The sequence below is a fragment of the Lynx canadensis genome, chromosome A3, assembly GCF_007474595.2.
Source record: "Lynx canadensis isolate LIC74 chromosome A3, mLynCan4.pri.v2, whole genome shotgun sequence".
Classification (NCBI taxonomy): domain Eukaryota; kingdom Metazoa; phylum Chordata; class Mammalia; order Carnivora; family Felidae; genus Lynx; species Lynx canadensis.
In genome coordinates, this window is record NC_044305.1 from 51,482,802 (window position 1) to 51,509,752 (window position 26,951).

Consider the following 26,951-nt stretch of genomic DNA (forward strand, 5'->3'; position numbering starts at 1 on the left):
AATTGCAGTACCCGCAGTTGGCACAGTTGAAATGGTCTGGATGGTAAGGGTCATTCTTGAATATCAGCGGTTGCTCATCGATGATGGCGTGGCATTTCTGGCAGATGTATTTTCCAAGGCCTCTGGCTTTCTCACGATTATGACAGGGGCGACATAGATGTCTAAACAGAGCCAACACTTTTTTAGAAACTTAAGTTTAAAATCTGAGGTTCTAATAGTTAAAAAGAAATATGCTTCTCATGTCTCTGAAAAGAAGTGAATAATTTAAAAAAAAAAATCACACTTGGCTTAACAGCAGAATCAAGCCACTATTTTTTACATGAAAATTTATTTATTCCAACCCAAGTAATCCAACTGATCTTTAAGAAACTCCATCTTAACTACGTATCTCCCTTTTGTTGGCCCAGGGACACAAATTCTAGGGTCCTCTCCTAACAGCCGCCAGATGAGCCAATACAGGCTGCAGTCCCCATACCTTAAACTCAGTGCCTGAAAGCACCTCCTCACAGCTCTAGGGGAAAACAGGCATGACCTTGCAGTAGTTACTTCTCCACCCACACCTAACAAGGATGGAAAACTCCTACCTCCCAGCATTCTTGACAAATCCAATATCTGCCAGAACTTCCTGGCAGAGGTCACAGCGGAAGCACTCAGGATGCCAGCTGTTATTCATGGCTTTGATAACTCGGCCAATGATGAATTCACCTGTGGGAAAGGAACACACAAAGGATGTCCAGGGTGCGTCTTATTGCTGAAAGCAGTAAGGCAAAAGACGCAAGGAAAAAGAACACATTTAAACCTTTCTCCACAACTAGGGACTTTCTACATACATATCGACCACAGTAAGCACTGCATTAGGAAAAAACTCTATTTCATCTGAGTCCTTAGTTTTGATTCTGTGGTCAAATTTTTGGGCTGTCTTATCACATCTCTGAATCTGATTTTCCTTTTCTCAATGATACACTGGGCTCTCTCAAATGCCTTTTGTTTATTTCTGGTCATTGCTGACACAGCACATTTTCTTGAAGCCTATACTTAATTTCTTCTTTCACTAAACTTTAGAACATTCTACTCAGTTTCTCCAATTTCTGGAGACTCTCTAGTAAAGCTGCTAGCAACCCATGAGGTGGCTAAAATTCAAGCAAGTTAAACACTTGTGTTACACACAGCAATCCTTAAGCATGTGAAGCACCCCTCCAATGTTTTCCCTGTCTCTCTCTTGGCAACCTCAAAAGCGAGTAAAGGCTGAATTAACAGGGGACAAGAATATTCCAAAGGATCATCTAATAAAAGTCCTAATCAATCCCCAAAAAACTTTACACTAGATGTCCTTAAAAAACATTTCTCTCTGGGTTTTGATACTCTTCCAGTTTGTTACATATTAATGATAAGGAAAAGGATGTATAAAGTACCTGAATGCTATTTATAATGAGTACTAAACACCATTTCCACCATTGACATAATTTTGAGACTCACTTTTTACTCTGCTATTCAGCAGTAAAACTTACCACACTGATGACAGCAAGGAGCAAAGAGCATCTGAAAGTCATGTTCACAGTACTTCCTTCCTTCAAACTGAAATAGAAAGTACCATCAGCTTGTACAGATGAAACAATCACAGGATGAATATAATTATTCTGTGGAGACATATGGAAAGATGTTTTTGAACTAAGAGCTCTGCCCTAAGAATTATAATTCTACTGAGATGTTTAAAAGCAGATGTACTTTTGTACTTTCCCTACACCTACCTGCATGTGGGTACAGGAAAGATATACTCAACAACTGGTACTATGGCTCCAGAGTACAGTGAACTCCCTCTAACAATGATGAACTATTTTCTGGCTTGCAGACTCACCTTTAGAAGTCTAATGAGAGTGGTGGACTCCTCTCCCTAGAAAATACACATATATACACAAACCGTTTCCCACTTTTTTTATGTTGATATCTGAAATGTTGTATTATAAACTTAAATATTTACAAAGGGTAGATAGTCTAGTATATTTTAGATCTAAACATTTTAAAATGAGGCCAAAACCCATTAAAAATATTCTGTTTTAGGGGCGTTTGGGTGGCTCAGTCGGTTAAGCGTCTGACTTTGGTTCAGGTCATGATCTCGCAGTTCATGGGTTTGAGCCCCACGTCGGGCTCTGTGCTTTGGATTATGTGTCTCCCCCTCTCTCTCTGCTCCTCCCCCATTCATGCTCTGTCTCTCTCTGTCTCTCAAAAACTAAACGTTAAAAATTTTTTTTTAATTCTATTTTAATAGTTGGAAAATTCACATCCTCTACTTCTCTCCTTGAACTATTTCCATTTCATTTCCCACAAAGTTTTATCCTGGTATGATATTTTTTCCTAAATTCCATACTAAAGTCTTTAACAGATCACCCTACCATACTTCTCGGCAATTAAAATGTATATAACAAAACTTTAAAATTTGTTTTACTACCTGAACCTATGAACTCTAAAAGCTAAAAACATTCTTTTTATTCTGGATTAAGTTATCATTATAATTATTAGTACACAAATAGTTAAAACATGAATATGTGTACAAATGTCAAATTTTACTTTCTACTATTTGTTTACTTAAAAAGCCTATCGTGGAGCACCTGGGTACCTCAATTGGTTAAGCACCAGACTTCGGCTCAGGTCATGATCTCACAGTTCATGAGTTGTAGCCCTGCATCGGGCTCTGTGCTAACAGCTCAGAGCCTGGAGCCTGCTTTGGATTCTGTGTCTCCCTCTCTCTGCCACACCACTGCTCACACTCTATCTCTCAAAAATAAATAAACATTAAAAAATTAAAAAAAAAAGAAAAGTGTCTCTTAATGAGATGAGCAGGGCTCCCCTTCCTCTCACAATTATTCCATGTATCCACAGATAAATAGGATTTACCAATGGAAGAGTTCAACATGAATTTCTATTTTGGGGGCTGCTTTTTACCCTCTTCACATAAATAAGTCGTGAGAATTATAGCATGTCTCCCTTTGAATCTTTGAACTCCTTACAATGTTCACATATTGCATATTGTTTGACTATCAAAATCCATTTTTAGTGATGTAGCAGTAGTCAACTAAATTTGGTCAATTGTGGAAATTAGCTGCAGATTTAGCTCAATTTATTGAACATATCCACTATAGCTTAATCTGCAGACCACCCTAAGTAGATTTATTTTGTGCCAGAAAAGGCTTACTTCATTTTGAAATTCAAATGGATGAACTCTAATACGTTTAATGAATCTGTTTTTAAAAAAAAAATTTAATTCATGTTTATTTTTGAGAGACAGAGCATGAGCAGGGAAGGGGCAGAGAGAGAGGGAGACACAGAATCCGAAATAGGCTCCAGGCTCTGAGCTGTCAGCACAGAGCCCAATGTGGGGTTCAAACTCATGAACCGTGAGATCATGACCTGAGCGGAAGTTGGACACCCACCTGGGTGGGTGAGCCACCCAGGTTGGATGCCCCCGTTTTTTTTTAAATTTTTAAATTAATGCAATGAATCGGTTTTCAGAAGTTACAAACAGATAATCATAAATTGATATGCTATATTACCCAGTTCTCTGTCATAATGCACTGTGGGTAGCCCCAACCAGAAGTTATTTATGAAGTAAATATGTTCCTTTATTGGATGTTACAAACATATATAGAAATCAGATGTTTAGCTTTTAGCAGTAATTAAAAAAAGAAATCAAGGGGTGCCTGGGTGGTTCAGTCGGTTGGGTGACTGACTTCAGCTCAGGTCATGATCTCATGGTCTGTGGGTTCGAGCCCTGCGTTGGGCTTTGTGCTGACAGCTCAGAGCCTGGAGCCTGCTTTAGATTCTGTGTCTCCCTGTCTCTCTTCTCTTCTTCCCTTTGTGTTCTATCAAAAATAAACATTAAAAAATTAAAAAAAAAGAGAGAAATCAAATATAAAGACTCAGAAACAACTCCACTGATTTAGTTGGAACCGATAAACTTTTTTATCAGCTACCCTAGTCTTTTGTTTAATTTTTTTTTTTTTATTTTTATTTTTGGGACAGAGAGAGACAGAGCATGAACGGGGGAGGGGCAGAGAGAGAGGGAGACACAGAATCGGAAACAGGCTCCAGGCTCCGAGCCATCAGCCCAGAGCCTGATGCGGGGCTCGAACTCCCGGACCGCGAGATCATGACCTGGCTGAAGTCGGACGCTTAACCGACTGCGCCACCTAGGTGCCCCTAATTTAATTTTTTTTATATTTATTTATTTTTGAGACACAGAGTGAGACAGAGTACAAGCAGGGGAGGGGCAGAGAAAGAAGGAGACACAGAATCTGAAGCAGGCTCCAGGCTCCAAGCAAGCGTTCAGTACAGAGCCTGATGTGGGGCTCAAACCTATGAACTGTGAGATCATGACCTGAGCCGAAGTCAGTCACTTAACCGACTGAGCCACCCAGGCGCCCCATCGGCTACCCTAGTCTTAATCCATGTTGAAAGACTGGGCTCAGAACTGTTGGTGTCAACTGGCCATGTAGCTTTATTCTTTTTTTTAAAGATTTATTTTTTATTTATTTTTATTTTTGAAAGAGTGTGAGCAGGGGAAGGGCAGAGAAAGAGGGGAATAGAGGATTTAAAGCTGGCTCTGTGCTGACAGCAGCAAGCCTGATGCAGGTCTTGATCTCAAGAACCATGAGGTCATGACCTGAGCCAAAGTCAGATACTCAACCAACTGAACCACCCATGTGCCCCTGGCCATGTAGGTTTAATAGCAAAGACTGGTTAATGATAACAATGCACCACAACATTTTTAGTAGGAAAACAGAATGTTTTGTGTGCCACTTATGTGTGTGTGGCAGGTTTATTATAATTTTTAAAATCAGTTCTTTTTAATGGAAACAACCAAAAAAAAATCTGTCACAGAATTTGGAGACCATTAAAACATAGTTTAATGAGGAAAAAAAAAAACATTCAACTTTTAGTTTGTATTTAATGAAAGAGAAAGACATATTGCTTAAGACAAAAACAAAATGAGTCCAGCAGTTAGCATATATACTATATTTGCTAGCAGAAGGTAGAAAAAAAAAATAGGATTGGTTGCAATTTGAGTAAGTCTTTTAAAAAAATTTTTTTTTCAACGTTTATTTATTTTTGGGACAGAGAGAGACAGAGCATGAACGGGGGAGGGGCAGAGAGAGAGGGAGACACAGAATCGGAAGCAGGCTCCAGGCTCTGAGCCATCAGCCCAGAGCCCGATGCGGGGCTCGAACTCACGGACCGCGAGATCGTGAACTGGCTGAAGTCGGACGCTCAACCGACTGCGCCACCCAGGCGCCCCATGAGTAAGTCTTTTAAGACGTGATTCAAATAGGTAGCATAGAGTGGAAGTTAAGAACACTGACCATGGATCCAGAATGCCTGAGTTTAAATTCTGGCTAAACCACTGACTGGCTGTGTGACCTGGGTCAAGCTGTTTAGCCTCTCAGTGCCTTGTGAGAGTCACAGACTTCTGTTTTGGCTCTGGCTCCTAACATATACGCATCATGTTCATAATTTCTTACCAATGCTCTATGCTTTGCTCTCACAGACATCTCCCTTTAAAAGGATAAATCCTGTGATATACATATACAATGAAATACCACTCAGCCATAAATAGGAAGGAAATCATGCTAGCTAGCTAGTTATTTATTTATTTATTTATTCATTCATTCATTCATTCATTCATTCATTTATTTTGAGAAAGAAGGGGAATGTAAGGGGCAGAGACAGGAGAGAAGGAGAATCCCAGGCAGGCTCCTCACTGTCAGGGCAAAACCCGATATGGGGCTTAAACTCACAAACCATGAGATCAAGACTTAAGCTGAAGTTGGATGCTTAACTGAGCGACCCATATGCCCTGGAAATCCTGCTATTTGCAACAACATGGACAAACCTGGAGGGCATTATGCTGAAAGAATTAAGTCAGGCAGAGAAAGACAAATACTGTGTGATCTCACTTATGTGTGGAATCTAAAAATGCCAAACTCCTAGAAACAGAGTAGTCTGATAGTTACTGGGACCTGGAGGGATCAGGGAAATGGGGAAATATTGCTCAAGGGGTACAAACTTCCAGTTATAAAATGAGTAAATTCTGGGCATCTAAGATACAGCACAGTGATTACAGTTAACAACACTGTATCGCACACTTGAAGTCTGCTAAGACAGTAGATCTTAAATGTTCTCACCATACACACACACACAAAAGGTAATTACATGAGGTGATGGATGTGCTAACCTTACTGTGGTTATCATTTCACAATATATACATATACATATGAAGTCATCATGTTGTACACCTTAAACTTAATGTTATCTGTCAACCATATTTTAATAAAACTGAAGAAAAAGGATGAGTCCTTTTGAAATTAAAGATAAAAAAAGACAAAGTCTTAACAGGAAGTTGTCATGATTACTCCCTACATTTCCAAATCTGCTACAAATCTGAACCCAGAACAGCCAGCACAGTTCCTAAAGCTAGGCTTCATCCTTATCAAGAAAATACAGAAGGCAAGGTGCCTGGGTGGCTCAGTCGGTTGGGTGTCCAACTCTTGATTTCAGCTCAGGTCATGATCTCACAGTTCGTGGGATCAAGCCCTGCATCAGGCTCCATGCTAACAGTGTGGAGCCTGCTTGGGATTCTCTTTTCCTCTGTCTCTGACCCTCACCCCACTTACATGCACCCATGCTCGCTCTCTCCCTCAAAATAAATCAGTAAAACCTTGGTTTGCAAGCATAATTCGTTCCAGAAACATGCTTGCATTCCAAAGCACTTGTATATCAAAGCACATTTGAAGAACCATTGGCTCAGGTGTGATCATGTGACATTTGGCATCATGTACTACTTGTATTGCAAGGCACTGCTCATTTATCAAGTTAAAATTTATTAGAAATGTTTGCTCTTTTTTTTTTTTTTATTAAAATTTTTTTTTTTTTTTCAACGTTTATTTATTTTTGGGACAGAGAGAGACAGAGCATGAACGGGGAAGGGGCAGAGAGAGAGGGAGACACAGAATCGGAAGCAGGCTCCAGGCTCTGAGCCATCAGCCCAGAGCCTGATGCGGGGCTCGAACTCACGGACCGTGAGATCGTGACCTGGCTGAAGTCGGACGCTTAACCGACTGCGCCACCCAGGCGCCCCGAAATGTTTGCTCTTCTTGTGAACACCTGCAGAGTAAGTTATTCGCAATGCAACGTTTTACTGTAAATAAAATTTAAAAAAAAAAAAAAAAAAGAAAATACACAAGGCAGGGAAAGACTAGAAGCCTTATGGGTTTGAGGACTCCTGACTAATGACTTTTTGTTGGTGTTCTGGGGCAATTAATCACAGTAAGATTTGAGATTCCTTTCTCTTGTGAAGGGGGAAAATCAAGTGCTACTGTGAATACAAATATATTATCAGAGAAATCAACTTTAGGAAGAAGAATCCAAAAATTTAGTTCTCTCAAACCAAAATACAAGGATCCAGAAATGGATCCCTTGAAACCATCCATAATGCAAACCCTTTGTATACCCTGGGCTGTGCTTATCCTGTATGAGGACTAATGCAAGAGAATTTCTTTTGCTACAACAAGCGCCTCTTTTCTACAGGTATAGACATGATCAAACACAGTTATGGGCTTGATATCCAAGCCTAGGAGAAAGGCCAGAAGCTGATCCAAAGTAAAACTCTAGGATAAAAATGAAAAATCAGAAACCAGAAATTTGAAAAAATCAAACTTTCAGAAGTACTACCTTTCTAGGTAACTGCATGTTACAACCCAAAACTGGTTTAAAATACCCTCAGCTTATTAGAAATATTAATTTGAATTAATTCAATATTGAATATTCAATAATTAATTAATTAATATTGTTGAAACGGAATGTCTAAGAACCCTACTTGCTGCCACCTGCCTGGAACAGGGATTGTTCAGTCTGGGGGAGGATTAACTCCAACCAAAAATAGCTCTGCTTTATGTTTTATGTTTAAATTCTGTGAAGACTCTTTCGAGGAGGGTGGGGCTTGATTCTGCTGCTTTAAAGAAAGCTCAGAATTAGAAACTTAGCTGGTAGTCTCATTTCAAGGCAAGTGCAAATGTTGACGATCTTCACTTGGTGATTTGTACTGGTTTGTCATAAATTGCTTTGAACTGAGTGGGTCAGCAGATAAGCTCCTCATCTAGTTGGGAAGTTTCCTCCCAACCAGACCTCCCTTCTCAGGGTTCAGCCTTCCTGAGTAATCATGATTCTGTGTAAGAGGAAATGAGTGAAGAAATCCCTTTGTAAACCATCTTTCTACTAAATCATTCATTATAAATTGGTCTTTCCTGTTATGCATTTTGTGATAGGAAAAAAAGGACACATTTGGGAAATTCAAACTAAGGAGAGAGAAAGAAATCTGAAGTATTAACAAAGAACTTAATGTGCACTATGCCAAAATGAGAAAGGCTGCACACCATGTTCCTAGTTCTTGGTCCAGTCCATCCTGATTTGTAATGTCTGTAGAATTATATCACCCTTTAACTGTTGGTTCAATTTTACTCTCAAAAGTACCTTCTTAGGGGAAATACTAAGATAATCCTTTTACTGGAGATATGCCGAGATGTCACAAAGTTAGATTTGGGAGCTGTTATGGTGGCTATATACATATAGTTAGCATTAGGACCTCTGGGCTGAGCGGGTATCCCTCTCTGAAATGGCATTTAAACAGCCTGCTCATGCCACCAATGACTTGGTCATTTTACAAATATTTCTTCATATGTATTGGAATATGACTAGACATACTGGTAACTCATGAAAACCAGTACTGATGAAAACAGATTTCCCTTTGAAGCAAACTACAATTCCAAATGCAAAAATCACTAATTGTATACAACTCATACATTTATCTGACCTCTCTAAATTTTCCTAATCTGAAAATGAGGAACAGAAGCATGGAAGTCATCATCAAGTTCTATCCAAATCACTGTGAAAACTGTATTCACTCCCAGAACTAGGGTATAGTGTGGTCCACACAGTATACCCTACAATGTAGGCTTTCCATAAATATTTACTGAATGACTGGATGAAAAAGTAGTGATGGCCACATACAAGAGAGCATTATCTCTCAGAATGATAAAATATCAGTCCCAGGAAACCATTTCAACTTCAGTGAGAGTTGGTGCATCCTAGTGGAGGAGAACCCAGTTTGTGCAGACAAGCAGGCATGAGTTAACATCCTGATTTGACCACGTCCCCACTAGTTAACCGTGGTCAAGGTCCCTGAGCCTCATCACGGCCACAGGTAAGTTGGGAAAAAAAGTACCTAACTCACAGGATTTATGTGAGAATCAAATGAAAGAAGAACAACAAGAATAACAGTCTACAAAACACTTAGTATAGGGGCGCCTGGGTGACTCGGTTGGTTAAGCATCAGACTCTTGATTTAGGCTCAGGTCATCATCTTGTTGGTTTGTGAGATCGAGCCCTGCGTCAGGATCTGCACTGACAATGCAGAGTCTGCTTGGGATTTTCTCTCTCCCTCTCTCTCTGCCCCTCCCTGCTTGCACTCATGCGTGCAATCTCTCTCCCCAAATAAATTAAAAAACTAAAAAAAAAAAAAGAAAAAAAAAAAAAAAAGAAAGAAAAAAGAGAAAGAAATACCTAGTATAGTGCCTGGCTCAGAAATAAAAGTATTAGTGTAATTCACAAGTCTTCTAAAATCAGGAATTGTGGGACATTTATTCACACATAAAGTACTACATTCTAGACAAGGTTAAGGACTGTGACTTAACACAACAAGCTAGGTGACCTTACTCTCAAGAGACACATGGAAGCAGAAACAGCACCTCAACTCCTGGGGTCCTGGGGGTGTTAGGGGTGGCAAGCAATACCACCAACATGATTGTTTGAACATGTTGTTTTTATTACTGCCCTGATCACTACCTTCCAATACAGACAAAATTAAAAGATAAATATTTTTTGGAATCATTAATATTTATTATTTTTTTAATTTTTATTTATTTATTTTGAGAGAGAGAGAGAGCACACAAGTGGGAGAGGGGCAGAGAGAGACAGAGAGAGAATCCCAAGAAGGCTCCACACTGTCAACACAGAGCCAGACGCAGGGCTTGATCCCACAAAGTGTGAGATCATGAACTGAGCTGCAAACAACAATTAGATGCTTAACTGACTGAGCGCCACCCAGGCGCCCCTGGAATCATAAACATTTAAAAGTTGTTTAAAATTAAAACACAGAAGTAGGATATTTGAAAAGAGAAAAATAAATTTCAGTTAGTGGAACCAGTACTAATCACCACACAGGTAATGTATCTTGCCTTCTGCTAAATGAGGATGATATTTTCATTATGAATAGTTGAATGATGACTATCCAAGAACGGTATAGTTATCTTTTCTTGTGTCAATTTAAACCAGAAAAATGTAGGCTCTCTTGAGGGTCTTTCTTAAGTGAAATCTGTCTAGAAATACTTTCTAATTAAATTTATGGGGCACCTGGGTGGCTCAGTCAGTTAAGCATCTGACTTCAGCTCAGGTCACGATCTCGCTGTTTGCGGGTTTGAGCCCCATGTCGGGCTCTGTGCTGACAACTCGGAGCCTGGAGCCTGCTTCTGATTCTGTGTTTTCCTCTCTTTCTGTTCCTCCCCCGCTTGCTTGCTCTCGCTCTCTCTCTCTCTCTCTCTCTCTCTCTCTTTCAAAAATAAATAAAGCTTAAAAGTTTTTTTTTAATTTATGGAACAAGAATTAGCTCTAACTGCAGTCAAATTCTGAGAGACAGAACTATAAAAAGGTTTTTTATTTTGTGAGAGTACTGCCTAACCAACATGGGGAACACACCCACTTACAATGGACTTGCTATATCCCTAGTGAAGATCATAACCCTCATTGTTTAGTGTAATGGTTCTCAGCTGAGGGTGATTTAGCGCCCCAAGGGATATTCTGGTTGTCAGGACTGGGGATCTAGTGGGGAGAGATTACTAAACATCCTACAATGCACAGGACAGCTTCCAGAACACAGCATGCTACCTTGGTTCAAACTCATAACCGTATCAGACACATGTGATTAATCCCTTGTTAGAGAAAACTGAAATTCAAAAATATTAAATAACTTGCACCAAAGCCAGTAGAGCTGGGGTTCAATCCAAGGCTGTCAGACCCTAAAATCTACACTGCTTCTTCTATATCCACCACCTCTTTTAGAGCAATAGAGAATATAACCTAGAATTCTTAAATTATCTTGTGGGATTCTATCAACTTAAAAACCATGGCTTCTCTGCCAACACACGATGTGAACTTCACTTGAGAACTGTTAATCTGAACACAGATAGATGAAGAGGTAATTCTGTTGGATGTGGAACAATGACATTACAGCCTGGAACTACTGTGTTCCTTTTTGACAACGTACCAATAAAGTGAATCCTCCTTCTATTTCCATTGCACAAATCTGAGGAAAATGCTGAGGTCCTGAAACAACCTAATTATGGATACACGGTTCCTAAGACATCCTAGGATGCACAGCTTCACTGACAGTTTCTCTTAGTCAGCAAATATTCAGAGGACCCACTAAAGGCAAGACACGATGCTAGAAGCTGCTGCAGATATATGTAGTGACAGCCTGTAAAATCATATCATGGTTATTTTCTAAAAAAAAGTACCTTCCATTTACTAAGCTCTTTACCAAGTGCCACTGTGCTGAAATATAAACATCATCTATTCCGGTTTTCAGTAGATTCTGGGGTAGAAATCTGTCCTCAGGTAGATTTAACTTCCTATTACCAACCAGTCTGTAATACTGTGAAGTTTTGTATTTAATTTTCAATGACTTGATCTTGGTCAGCCTAGTCTAATACACTGTAGGATAAGCTCCTTAAGACTCTATCTACCTTGCTCATCATTGTACTCCTAGAATGTAACATGGTGCCTGACACACTGTAACTACCTAATATTATAAATATTGTTAAATGGATGGATAGGTCAATAAAGAATGAATAAATACACACATGGGAAATCTCATGATGTCTGACTAATCGAGGCTGTTTGGTCACCTTCAATCTGTGACAGTTCCTCAACCTTGCCCTGTCTTAAATGACCTTGACACTTTAAAAAAAAAATGTATGTTTATTATTTATTTATTTAGAGACAGAGCACGCACACACAAGCAAGAGAGGGGCAGAGAGAAAGGGAGAAAAATCCCAAGCAGGCTCAACACTGTTAGCATAGAGCCTGACGCAGCGCTTGATCCGATGAACTGTGAGATCATAATCTGAGCTGAAACCAAGAGTCAGGTGCTTAACTGACCGAGCCCTGCCCTTGACACTTTTAAAGCATATGGGTTGTGTTTTGTAGAGTGCTCCTCATTATGTGTTTGTCTCATGATTAGACTGAGGTCATAGATTTGCGGGAATACCACAGGGGTAATAATATGCTCTATTTTCTTGTATCATATCGGAGAGTACATGATCTCAACATGATTTCTTACTGGTCATGTTTACCTTGACCACTTGATTAAGAGGGTATTGGGGCGCCTGGGTGGCTCAGTCGGTTGAGCGTCTGACTTCGGCTCATGTCATGATCTCACGGCTTGTGGATTCGAGCCCTGTGTCAGGCTCTGTGCTGACAGCTCAGAGGCTGGAGCCTGCTTCAGATTCTGTGTCTCCTTCTCTCTCTGCCCCTCCCCTGCTCGCACTCTGTTTCTCTCTCAAAAATAAACAAACATTAAAAAAAAAAAAAAGATGGTATCTGCCAGGGGCACCTAGGTGGCTCAGTCAGTTAAGCGCCTGTCGTAGGTTCAAGTCATGATCTCATGGTCCATGAATTCGAGCCCCACATCAGGCTCTGTGCTGGCAGCTCAGAGCCTGGAGCCTGCTTTGGATTCTGTGTCTCCCTCTCTCTGTCTCTCTAACCCTGCCCCACTCACACTCTGTCTCTGTCTTCCAAAAATGAATAAACGTTAAAAAAAAAAAAAAGATAGTATCTGCTAGGTTTTGCCACCACAAAGTCACTACTTTACCCTTTCTATATCCCTTTCAATACCCTTTCAATCCCAACTAGATATAACATGTCAGTCAATAAAAGAACATTTTGTTAAGGCCAGTATCCCAAAAATCATCCCTTAACTATGATTCTTCTGTTGTACCTCCGCCCCCAAAAAAACACAAAAATTTAAAGTAACTTCATTTAGTGTTATATGTCCGGAAATTATTTCCAAACAATTTGGCAGAAGATGGGTGTTGTGGGTATGTGTGTGAGATGCATAAGGATACATGATATTCACTGTATTATTCTTTCAACTTTTCTGTAGGTTTTAAATAGCAACTAAGTTTATTCAAGAACACCACATTGGCTTGAACCAATATACCAAATCAGTGGTTCACCTATGGTAGTGAAAATACATCATGACTAGGCATTTTACTCAGGGTTCTACCCAAAACTGAAATTTCCTATTTTTACATAAGAATACATTTCTTTCATCCACCACTCTGGACAATGTTCATGAAATGAGCAATAGGTAAATGAGTAAAGACTCTGAAGGATAGCCTGCAATGTTTATATTAGAAAATGTGTTCCCTGGGTCCTAGTGGGAATCTTAGCATTTTATCTTGCCATCTGTACAATCCAAGTACTGTATACATACCATTGTATTTATTAAGCACCTAGTAGTCATCAAATACTGCATAACAAACTATAGAGATACTGAATCAATGAGAACAGTCCTTGCACCCAAGGTATTCAATGTAATAAATTGTGAAATGCCGTCTTTACTAAAGGTATAAACAAAGTGCTGTGTGTCATCAGAGAACAGGTGTGAGGCCTGAAAACATGACTAATGTGATCTTGTAAATAAAAACATCCCAGGTACAGCAGTCATTGATGACAGAAGCTATGGAGCACAAGAAGCACTGAGACAGACCTTATATTTTTTAGCAGTGATAGATTACAGCCTCAATGGCAAACTTTTAAGTTCACTTACTGAACCACATAAGCTGGTGGGTTGGAATTCACCCTGCATAAAGGAGCCAGTGCAGGTAATAATCCTGGTTGCTGCTAAAACAGTCTTAAGAGGAGCTGCAAATGAGCCAGAATAGCTGAGCTCAATCAGCTTACCTCCAGACAAACATCCTCATGAATGGGTAGGAAACAGTAGTGTAACAGTAGACTTGCCTTTGGGGCCAAAGGGAGGAGCATCCTGGCCATCTGATCCCAAATATCAGAAGTTACACAGCATAAAGTGAATCCCATTTTCAAGGGGAAGAACTAATCCTACAGAGAAAAGACTAGGGATGGTGGAAATAAGGGAAGGTTGATGTTTTAATAATAAGACAAAAGCAATACAAAGCTGTAGAGTAGAAAGGACACATTTGCTATTATTACCAAGATTGAAGTCCATACTTTGTGCCTCAAATGGAAAGCAAGCCAGGTAAATTTTTAAGCTTGCTTTTCAATAACTGAAAATGAAGATTATTTCTTGGAAGCCCTGGATAGCTTTTTCTCGGATATCATTCAACCAAAAAGAAAGGCCAGATTTTCTACATGCAGATTTACACATCCCTGGCCTTGGAAAAGGGGTTTTAATTTTAAGTGTAGCTAAAACAGCAATCTTCCTCAGGACCCAAGGGACCTTAAGCTGGGCAACAGCCCATTCATAGACTAGTTCTGTGTATTCATAACATTCTGAAATAATATCAGATGGACCCAGGAAGCATATTTATAGTCCAGAAGTAAAGAGGAGTGAGGTGTGGGCAGGAGGACAAGTGTGAGTCATGCTTTATTCTGTCCCACTGAAAGCTCTCACAGAGCCTCCCCTCTGACTAAGCACAAGTGGCCTGACAGCTGACAGAACACAGATGCGGAACCAGGACCTTAGGAGGTGACAGTGCCTGACAACAATTATTAATTCCAAAGTGCCAGGTGAATGGACCATATAATATTGAATTAATGTTTGGAAAAACTGACCCTGCCTTTCCCTTTTGGATCCTTCTCTTCCTCCTCTGGACTCTCTCCTAAGGTTTTTGCCATAACTAACCATTTCAATAAAAATATCTAGATTTGAGGGGCATCTGGGTGACTCAGTCGGTTGGGCATCCAACTCTGGATTTGTTTGGCTTAGGTCATGATCCCAGCATCATGGGATCAAGCCCCACATCAGGTTCTGTGCTGAGCGTGGAGTCTGCTAAAGATTCTTTCTTTCTGCCCATCCCTGCCCCTTCCCCTCTCCTGCTCTCGTGCTCTCTCTCTCGACTTAAAAAACAAACAAAAAAAAACCCTTAGATCTGAAAAGAATATGCATGGGAAAGAATACCATATTAGACATTAGGAGACCAAACTAGGTTCTAATCCCATTCACATCACAGACCTACTGTGTTATAGCAACACTTCAACATCTTTGGGCCTCAAGGGGGGAAAAAAAAGTAGGGGTAAGGTTGGGACTGACAGAGTATGAAGACTCATGTTTCCTCAAGAGGCAGACACTTGGCTCTCTTTAAGTGACCTCCTTCCTTGCCAGAGTCCTGGCACACCTCTACTGTGCTGACCTGAGCCAGAGTCCCAGCACACCCCCACTGTGCTGACCTGAGAACCTGAGTGTTCCATCAAGACCACGGAAGCAGGTCCTTTTCCTTTTACTACAACTGAGGACTGCCCTCCCTCCTGCCCCTGCTCCCTTTCTCTCCCTGTTGCCTAGACCCCTAGCGATTTCCTTTTCTTCTTCAGAAATCTAGCTGCCGTTCTCCTCATTACCACTGGCAGCTTCACCCACAACCTCAGGAAGGGATCTGTTACCCTGATGCCAAGAAGCACAGTCCCTGCTCTAGCTGCCTCCTTGGTCTTCCCTCCTACTACACCTCTTCTCACTGTCACTTGCCATTCCCAGCCCAAAGCCATCACATTTGACAGAAAAAGAGATTCCCACTGCCCAGGGAAGGAGTTTGGAAGAATGAAGGAAAAGAAAACAAGAATCTCTTCCTGTTGCTAGGGTTTTTATTGTGGGGAATATAGTTTCTGGGATACAGCAGGAGCTCAAATATGTGTTCTAATCAAAACTCTTTTTTTTTTTTTTTTTTTTTTAAAGACAGAGCACGAGCAGGGGAGGAAGAGAGAGAGAAAGATAGAATCCAAGCAGGCTCTGCAGGGTCAGCACAGAGCCTGATGTGGGGCTTGAACTCATGAAAGCATGAGATCGTGACACTTAACCAACTGAACCCTCCCCCCTCCTCCCAGATGCCCCTCTAATCAAAACTCTTAAAGCTTTCCCCAGAGTTATGTTACTATAGACAGGGCAGTTCTGCATGTCATGTGCATATGATGGGATAAATAGCTTTTCTGCAGGCTGGCCTGGAAACCTCCCTCTCAGGAGGCGTTATTTCCATGGGAAAATGCCATCTGAGTGGCAAACAATTGACTTACTAATAACCACTAAAAATTACCTTTCCTTCCTCAGGAATGGCTTTTAAAACAGGGAAATTAAAAAATGTGCTAGGCAAAGAAGAAATCAAAGAGCAGCTGTCTCTGGCTATAACATAATTCTATGTACAGATATTATCACAGAGAGACATGCATATGAATAACACACACATATAAATATGTAAGGAGTAAGCTGGTAAAAGTGCACTATCTAACTGGTCACACACACACACAACCACTCTCATCTTTGTTAACAACATGGGCTTGGCCTCTGTAGACTACTCCCAAAAGCAGACATATTCTGTGAGTAGGGGCTTTTAGCAATGGTAAGAAGAAATCCAAGTGTAGACACCACAGGGTAACACACGAGAATCAGGAGCAAGAATTTGGAAAAGAAGATACATAGAAGAGCTTAATATGGACAGGATATCCCTCCAAAATATCCAAATAAGATCCTTCTTAGAGAATAAATGCATGGAAGCTCCTATTGATTGTTTGAAAGGTAGGTAACAGATACCCTGCCTTAGAGAGGATGTTTCATGGTGCTCTGAGTTGGGGAAAGACAGAGGCAGGAATCAGGAAGGTATGTGTAGGGGGCAAGCAAATCAGAAAACCTGCGGCTAAAACTTACAAAAGGGCTCTGTCTGCTGAGCTGAAGTGCACAGATCTGATGGGTCGAGTCACAAGGCACCAAGGGTTCTGGCATAGGAAGGTGAAATGAACAGTACAAGTTGGTGGGTCTGTCAGGGCATTCCACACAGAAGCCATCACTGACCTGACAGGTACCAAAATACCTGGTACTTCAAAACCATCTTCATACTGAAATTTAAACCGAAGAAGGATGCCTCAAAACAAGGTGGAGTGGGAAGGGAACGTTGCTTCTGTCCAGGCTGACTCACCTCATAAAAGAGTCCCTCTGGGAACTGCTGGAAACACTGGGCACACACGAAGCACTGCTCGTGGTACAGCTCCCCGTTACTGTTTACTATCTTCTCGGCGGGCGCAAAGCCCCCCTTGCAGCGCTCACAGGTGGCATTGGCCAGGGCATTGGCCATGTTGCTGTAATACACAAAGGACAGAAGTCACAGACTGTCTACCTTTTCTTAAACTTAAGACTAAACAACATAAAGGACTAAGGAGAAAATTCTATCTGATGACAAAAATCATATTGTAGCCCTAAAGCCCAATTTCTTGTGTCTTAAGTACTCAACTCAAACTGTTCCCCATCTCTTTGCCTTAGCATCTTAGGTGCTGAAAGGGTCTCTTGCTTGGAATCTGTTTTTAATATTGCTGACATTCCTCTTGCTAAATATACTGTAAGAGGGTGCCTGCTACCTGTGAGGAACTAGGGATAGAGATTAAAGTCAAGAGTTGCTCTTGAGAGAGCTTAAGGTTATAGCTTCCTAAGTAGCCTAATTAAAATATCCACAGGTCACCATCTCAAAGCCAGTTTTTCACCCTTCTGAGAACAGAATCTAAACTGCATGTCAACTGAATGCCATGTCCTAGGCTGGACACAGGTTATCCCTTTGGTTATATCCTGCTGAAGGCAACTGCTACAGTAGCTCTTAAAACCAGCCAGAGTGCCATGGTCCTGTAATCTCATTAGTAAGACAAGTATTAGGCTCTGGCATTATAAGCTGTATCTTAAAGTCACAGCATTGTCCATTATGAAGATCATCTTACAGACATGACACAGGGAGGTTCAGGGAGGTAGAATGACCTATCCAACTTCACAAGTCTCAGTAGTTAATGGAAGATACAGGACCAGAATCCAGGGCCCCCATTCATAAAATCACAACCAGATTATAGTATCAATTTCAAAAATCCGAGAATATGTGATAGGGACACCATCACGCTTTACATATTAGGCAGTCAAGTAACCACTGAAGAGCCCAGTGACCCGATCTCTCCCTTGCAGTCATTCCACTGTACCTTGAAGCATATAGGAAGAACTCTATAAAGGGTTCCAGGCCCTATTTAACCACTGTGTATTTGGGGGCGTCTGGCTGGCTCAGTCGAAGGAGTGTGCAACTCTTGATCGTGGGGTCGTGAGTTCAAGCCCCATGTTGGGGGTAGAGATTACTTAAATAAACTTAAAAAAAAAAAAAAAAAAAGAAAGAACTGCTTTGTTTTAAAAGGCCATGAAGTGAGGAATGTCCCCTAACCAGAGCAGTCATTGGCCAAACTGTCCTTCACAATTTCGCAAGTTTATTTTCAGACGCCCACTCAGAGCACAAGCTCTACCTGTGTGTCTAGGTCCCTGGTGCAGCCTGTAACCACCCAGATATTGAATCAATCCACCTGGTAAAGATACTGCTGACATTCTCCAGAATCTTCACAACCACCCTGTGAGGCAGGTGAGGAGTCTTCATTTTACAGATTAATAACTGCCTTGTCCCCAGCCGGTTTCTAAGTTTTGCCGTTTCCTTAGCAGAAAGGCTCACACATATGTTGTCTCACCTCCACCCCACCCCAGTGGAAGAAAACTTTGCCTTCTTGCCCCAAATGTTTCAAAGAACAGTATTCCTATTTTGTAGCCTTGCCATAACTAACTACCATGTTCATAACCGCATACCAATCAAAACTCAACTTTACTTAATAGGCTTAAATATAAAATTAAAACATCACAAAAAAAGAAAACAAAGGAACGCCTGGGTGGCTCTGTCAGTTAGGTAACTGACTTGGTTTCGGCTCAAGTCATGATCTCATGGGTTTGTGAGATTGAGCCCCACATGGGGCTCTGCACTAAGCATCATATAGCCTGATTGGGATTGTCTCTCCCCCTTCTCTCTGACTCTCCCTGGCTTGCATGCAACTTGCATACACTCTCTCAATAAATAGATAGATAGATAGATAAATAAATAAAATCTAAAAAAAGGAAAAGAAAAAAAAAGGAAGACAGGCAGCCTCACTGCTTGGCAAACCTAGCCTAAGTTATCACATTAAAACAAATTTTCTACTTTGTCATTTCAAAATTGCTGTTGGTTAGGGAGAAAAATCTTCACATTCCCTTCTTACTGGGTTTTGCCGTAAGCTAGATGAATTACAACAATTTTAATAAAGCCCTTGGAAAGGTTTGTGTTTGTCCTTTCTCCTGACCAAAATCCACAGGTGTCCCTAGATGAAGGATGGGAAGCCCGCACCTGCCCCCATAATTCTTAATATCGTTTAGAAGATAAAATTTAAAAAAGTATGTAACTTTGGAAGCCAGAAGATGCTACTCAAAGACAAAGTGTCATTATTAATTTTCAACCCCCTCAAAAGGTTCACTCAATCCTTATAATTTTAAAAGAACTCCTAAAAAGCAGGAAGTGCAGAACATTCTGGAATGTCCTGATCCATTATTATCTTGGTTCTTAAAGTACAGGGGTCACTGTGACCCTTTTAGGGGTTCAAAAACTCCCTTCCTTTTTCAACTATATCTCTATGGGAAGCATATTTTCTTTATATACATTAGCGACATATTACAATAGGATAAACACAGAATCAGAACTGAGAAACTGTCTTAGACAGTCACTAATGAGATTTGCAAAAATGTAATTCAATGCCATTTTTCCCACCAAGCTTTTGTCATTTGAAAACAGTTATTTTTCATAAAAATTAATATCAATAGTTATTAGTATTAACATGTAATGGGTTTATTGTTTTTTAAATTAATAAATATTTTGTTCTCAGTTTTATTTTCAAAAACAGTAAATATCGCTAAGCAAAAGCTCTTTGGGGAACTCAATAATTTTTTTTTTTCATTTTTTAAAACATTTTATTTATTTTTGCAAGACAGAGAGATAGAGCATGGACAGAAGAGGGGCAGAGAAAGAAGGAGACACAGAATCTGAAGCAGGCTCCAGGCTCCAAGCTGTCCGCACAGAGCCCGATGTGAGGCTTGAACCCATGAACCATGAGATCCTGACCTGAACCGATGCTTAACTTACTGAGCCACCCAGGAGCCCTGGGGGACCTCAACAATTTTTAAGAGTGTAAAGCAGTCCCAAGACCAAAGCAATTATCACCTGTTTACTACTCATTATACTAAACACTGGTTATAGTCAAATTCAAATACTCAAATAGAATTAGAAAATAGGTTGACACATTATAAAAACAAATACATAGTTTCCCACACACAGGAAAAATAAACTAGTTTTAGCCATAATGTAATGTGTATTTTTGAAGAGGTATTCCTTTTAATAACAAGCAGGATAAGGAAACAGAACCTTAGAGGAAACTTTCAGAACAAAAGCCCCAATAATCTCACCCAGCTACTGAACTGTTTACATTTCCTTTTCCTCTCCTGTTTTTGACCCTCTGGCAGTATTTATTCAATGGACTATTTTTTAGAGCAGTTTTTGGTTCACAGCAAAACTGAGCAGAAAGTGTAAAGAGTTCCCATTCACCCCCACATCCGAGCCTCCCCTGCTACCAACACCCCCACCAAAGAGGTAGTACTTCGTTACAACTAATGAACCTACAGTGACCTGTGTATTTTTTTTTACAGTTGTTTTTATCTTTAACACTACTATGATAGAAGTTACATTTTATTTTATTATTTTTATTATTTTTATTATTTTTAGTTCAGGTAATTATTTATTTATTTATTTATTTACTTACTTACTTACTTACTTATTTATTCAATTTAAATTCAAGTTAGTTAACATATCATGTAGCATTGGTTTCAGGAGTAGAACCCAGTGACTCATCACTTAAAACATACAACACTGAGTGCTCATCCCAACAAGTGCCCTCCTTAATCCCCATCACCCATTTGACACATCCTCTCACCCCCTTCCCCTCCAGCAACCCTCAGTTTGTTCTCTCTATTTCAGAGTCTCTTATGGTTTGCCTCCCTCTCTACATTTTAAAAGTTATGAATGACAGTTATAACTGTCATCAGGCTAGAAATAATTACTTGGCTGATTTTTCAAAAAGGGATTTATGCTAAGAAGTGTTGATGACAAAGAATATATATGTTGGGAAGTATCTTTACATCTGGCCAGTCATAACTGATTGTTATGTCAGTCATAACTGACCCACTTCCACAAATTAGCTGCACACAGAAAACTTGGCATCATTGAGCTTTTTGTTTTTCTTTTGTCTTATTGATCAAAGTATGGGAAAAAATTTTCTGGCATTAAAATGAAAAACAAATTTGTAAATCCAAAAAGCATCTTGAAAGCCCATGAAGCATTTTGGTTACAGTATAATTATAATTGCCCAATTATACTTAAACAGAACTCTTTATAAGTTGTGAAAAATAAAAGACATCTGTTACAATACCACACAGAATGGGTTCATGGAAATAGAGAATCAGGTCAGTTAAATTCTCCTTAACTCTTAATTGACAAATTGGGAATCTGCAATAATTCGAAGCTTCCGACTTTACATGAGTGGTCTAAATAATACTAAATACTACTCTGCACTATTTTTTTTATTGTTTGCTAAAATCCACTTAATGACATGAATTAGACTAACTTTTTAGAGTTAATGGCACACACACACACACACACACACACGCAGGTTACACAACATTCTTATTTATTCATTCAGTCCCTTTGAAACAGTATTAAACCCAGTTAGCCTACTTCAAACTGCTTTGTTAAACCTAACAAAAATGTGCATCCTTATTAACAGTCTGTAGTTCAGTTTTTACTGTTCCCCTCAACTGACCCCTTATGTGTAGGAAGTTTTAGAGCATACAATTTTTCTATTATAAATCCTGACAGCAAAAACTCTAAATCTCCCTCTTGGACTACATAATGAAAATGTACTATTATCAGGAACCTACTGAAGACAAAGATGTTACTACTATTACTTAAAGGCAGCGTTTTTGTTCACTTCTGCATTTCATCTGGTGGATTCTTGCCTGCTGGAATACACCCCCCGCCCCTCCATCACCCTAGAATGCCCCTGCTAAAAGTCGAGGAAATAAAACCATCAATAGCTAGTGAACTCGAAACCCAAGATGGCTAGATCTGGAAGAGGGGAGCTCCTCTCCCAGGAGAAGAGACACTTACAATTTCGCATAAAAGTCACAAACTCCTTGTAGACCCTTTACGTCACTGTGCCTGCGCTGCAGTTTGGACACAGCCCTCTCGTCTTCATTGCCATTAGCCTGGTGGACATTGTTAAGAGCTGTCTGGGGGATTTCTTCATTCTCTGGGATAACATAGGGGCACACCCTGCCCGGGAACGCCATCCGTGGGTGCTTGAGAGCCCCAAACCCAGGGCAGAGAGTAGCAGGCAGGGACAGAGAAACAATTTCCAGGCCTCCCCTGTTTCCCTGCCAGGGTCACTCCCACTGTTCCCACAGACGTCAGCCCTGCGTTTGCCAGGATCATTCCTAGCCTTTCATGTTAAGAGCTCCAGCAGCAAAGCAGTCAGTTGGTGTGCCAGTCCTGATTTACTGAGGCATTTCTGGAAGCTCCAGAAAACATTCTACAAAGCAGTGACAGTCTTTGCTGGAACAATCTTCCTGATGGACTGTGTCTGTAAACACTGCTATGGAAGGAAGAACTGCTTGGCAGGGTCCGAGAGAAACAAACATCCATGTGTCCTGGGGAATCTGTCACCAGGCATCAACCACACAAACACTGTGCTTCTTGTAAAACATCCCCAGATATTCTGTTCCTAAACAAGCTCCCCACTGAGGCCAAATGCAGCTGGCACACTCTATGGGGCGTTTGTAATGCCCAGGGCATGCTTGCCAGCTATACCCACGGTGCCGTCCCCCAGGGGTCTGTGAGTCCCTGAGATTTGGAGCTACTTTGGACTTTCATTGATCCTAGTACTTGGTACATTAGCAAGAGTTGGATGATGTGTTCAATGAATGGACACAAGAAGAAATAGGAAAGCGCTAGAGTCTAGTTAGAACCCCCAGCTAATCCTAGCCTTTATCATGGTTAAGGACTGCTGCTGGCATTCCTGCAATAGTCAGTCTACAGTACTGTGTCTTGTAGCAGTGCTACAGATGAGGAGGATGATGATGAAGGCCACGGGCAATAGAGGGGCTCAGAACCTTTCTCCAGGCCCATTTCCTCTGAGACCTAGGTGCTCGATTTCTCACCAAAATTCAAGGTTACCAAGGGCCACTTAAGAAAGAAAAGCTAGAGCGCAGGGTAAAAGGTACACTGACCAACAGAGGTCACACTAGAGATGAGAGCCATGAAAGCATCAGCAAACAGACACAATGCAGCTGAGACTCCCAATAATAACAATAATAATGCTACCTAAGCATTTGTAAGTACTATCACATCCCTATAAGGTAGGTATTATTTACAGATAAGGAACTGAGGTGTAAGGAGGCTGAATAACTAATTAAGTACATGGGAGAGTCAAGATTTAAATCTAAGTAACCTTATTCTAGAGCCTATGTTGTCAACTACCATGTCAGAAAACATATTCACTGGAGAGCAAAATAAGTTAACTACAAAGATTTTAAGTAGTGAACACAAATGACACAGAAGCAGAAAATGAGATCTAGTCTTCCCACTTTGAAACCCAATGAATGATCTCAGAGCACAGGTCAGAAATTTAAAGGCTGTGGGGCTATGGATCCTGCTCAGACCCCAAGCCTGTGGCTGATGGAGTAAGAGACTCACCCTTTTTTTTTAAGTAGGCTTCACACCCAGTGCTGAGCCCAGTGCAGGGCTTGAACTCATGACTCTGAGATCAAGACAGCTGGTATCAAGAGTTGGACACTTAACCAACTGAGCCATGCAGGCATCCCAAGACTCACCATTTTTAAAGAGGAAAGAAACAGCCTCATGGTTTAACATGTATAAAACATGTAGTTTTTTAACTTTATCAAGACCACGTAGAATAGAGGAGGCAGCAGGCATGAACACACACACACACACACACACACACACACACACACACACACACTGACTCTGAGACTAGAAACACAATGCCACTGAATTAGGGGTAGCACAATAGAAAGAGGGGAACCATGCCTCCTGCCCAGAATACTTCTTCCCTCTTAACCTGATTATCTTCTATTTACATTTCTACTTTATCTAAGACACTCCTAAAAATCAATCTTTATTTTAATTATCTTTAAACTTTTCTATCTCAGTTTACTGGGACCAAGTCCACAAACACGGGGATTTGCCCTCCTCAGGAAAAAGATTCTAGACAATGGCTTAATGGTCAAAAAGAAGGAAGGGGGCCCCACTGCCACTGTGTTCTCAACAATAATCCTTCCACTTTGCCAATTTACAACTAGTGTTCAGAGTTAATTTTTCCTGCATAAATAATAAATAAGAATCACCTTCTTAGCTTAAGAGACCTGCTTAAAGTCACACAGCTAGCAAGTGGAAGATCCCAAATTCAAATCCAGACATCTGCCTCCAATGTTGCTGTTTGTTTTTTACCTCTACATAAAATCTATCCTGTGGCCAACAGACACATGAAAAGGTCTCAACATCACTAATAATAAGGGAAAGGCAAATCAAAATCACAGTATCACCTCATACCTGTCAGAAATGGCTAAAACAAAAGACATAAACACTAATTTGAAAAGACATATGCACACCTATGTTCACTGCAGCATTATTTACAATAGCCAAGATATGGACATATCCTAAGTGTCCACTGACAGATGAATGGATAAAGAAGATGTGGTATAAATAAAAAAAAGATGTGGTATATATACACATACATATACATATACATACAGTGGAATATTACTCAGCCATAGAAAAGAATGAGATCTTGCCATTTGCAACAACCTGGATGGACCTAGGGGGTATTATGCTAAGTGAAATAAGTCAGGGAAAGAGAAATACTATATAATGTCATTTATAAGTGGAATCTAAAGCAAACAAAACAAATGAACAAAGAAACAAAAGCAGAAGAACAGACCATAAATATAGAGAACTGATGGTTGCTAAATGGGAGTGTGTGTGTGTATGTGTTGGGAGGGGGGATGGGTAAAAAAGGTGAAGAGGAGTGGGAGGTACAGGCTTCCAGTTACGGGACAAGTAAGTCACAGGGATAAAAGCTATGACACAGGGAATATAGTCAGTGGTATTATAATAGTCTTATATAGTAACAAATGGTAGCTATGCTTGTGGTGAGCATAGCACAGCTTACAGAGTTGTAAAATCATGATGCTGTACACCCAGAACTAATATAATAGTGTCAACTATACTTCATCAAAAAATATATATATACACACATACACATACCAAAACCAAAATACATAAGCTAAAACTATAAAACTTCTTGCATAAAATATAGGACAGTTATATAACAAATTTAAAACAATTTTTGTTCATGTTTTTATTTTAGGAGTGGGGGGAATGGGGGAGGGGCAGAGAGACAAGGAGAGAGAGAATCCCAAGCAGTCTCTGCACTCTCAGTGGCCTCAATCTCACAAACCATGAGATCATGACCTGAGCGGAAATCAAGAGCTGGATGCTTAACCTACTAAGCCAAAAAAATTTTTTTAAACAGGGGCAACCTGGGTGGCTCATTCGGTTGAGCATCTGACTCTTGATACTGGCTCAGGTCATGATCTCACTGTTGTGGGATGGAGCCCTGCGTTGGGGTCTGTGCTGAGTGTGGAGCCTGCTTGGGATTTTCTTTCTCCCTCTCTCTCTGCCCCTCCTCTGCTCGCTCTCTTGCTCTCTCTCTCTCAAAAATAAGCAAACAAAAATTTTTTTAATGAAATAAATAAAATCTATACTGTATGGGTGTTTCCAGTAACTGATACATTTGTCTATGTCTAAGGAAAAGAAGCTATTAGGCTCTATTGTTTGTTTTGTTTACAATATGCTTACAGTTCTTAATCCATACTAAGTACAATGATTGCAAATCATGTTCATTTTCCTACCAGAAACATCATTAAATCCAAATATTCTGCCCACTGAGGTAATGCTATTGGTGATACCAACCTAAGGGCAGGACGCTGAAGTAGGTCCTAGAGATTTTCCTTTCCTTCAGTTCAGTTTCCAGGGGATCTGAGGATAAGTTTTCTATGTTCTTTTTATCTCACTTCACATGCTAGAAATGTAACCTCCAGGAATGTAGGAACTTTGTTTTGTTCATGCCTATGCCCCAGCATCATCAAGAGAAGCCACCACTTGGCAGGTGTGTGTAATTATTTGTTGAATGAACTAGGGTTAATAATCCATCTACTTCATCTGGCAAACCATGAAAACAGTGAGACAGCAATTTAGCTACCAGTCTGCTAAACACTTTGAGTCAGAAGGTCTAAAAATGTAACTATCTTATTAACTTCATAAGAATTAATCTTATATTTACTAGACAGAAAAGCAGAACTATGAAAAAAGCTAATAGTGAACACACACTATTCGGTTCATGAACAGACACAATGAAGACTCTTACCTGCTAAGGAATTAAAGATACTGTGGAAGATCTGCCATCAAGTTCTAACTTTTTATTTTGAAATAATTATAGTCACAGGAAGTTATAAAAATTGTACAGAGAAGTTCTTCATACCCTTTACGTAGTTTCTCCAATGGTTACACTGTATGTGATTACAGTCCAATGTCAAAACCAGGAATCTGACATTAACACAAGGTGTGTATATACATTACATATATGTCATTTTACCACCTGGGCACTGC

At 40.2% G+C, this 26,951-nt stretch overlaps 1 protein-coding gene across 13 annotated transcripts in view; it reads right to left on the reverse strand.

The window, feature by feature from the left end:
- Window positions 1-26,951, reverse strand: part of LIMS1 (LIM zinc finger domain containing 1) — a 157,011-nt gene that overhangs the window by 9,112 nt on the left and 120,948 nt on the right. For 8 of the 13 annotated variants that reach the window (XM_030310277.1, XM_030310280.2, XM_030310282.1 and 5 more), the window contains 4 exons: window positions 17,262-17,421; window positions 1,509-1,575; window positions 585-705; window positions 12-161 (listed from right to left, as the gene is read on the reverse strand). In XM_030310277.1, the coding sequence (XP_030166137.1) occupies window positions 12-161; window positions 585-705; window positions 1,509-1,575; window positions 17,262-17,421 (498 nt within the window). Of the gene's footprint in view, window positions 1-11; window positions 162-584; window positions 706-1,508; window positions 1,638-17,261; window positions 17,422-18,297; window positions 18,321-22,373; window positions 22,735-26,951 lie in introns of those variants that run through there. The other 5 variants (XM_030310275.2, XM_030310283.1, XM_030310288.1 and 2 more) reach the window with 5 other exon arrangements.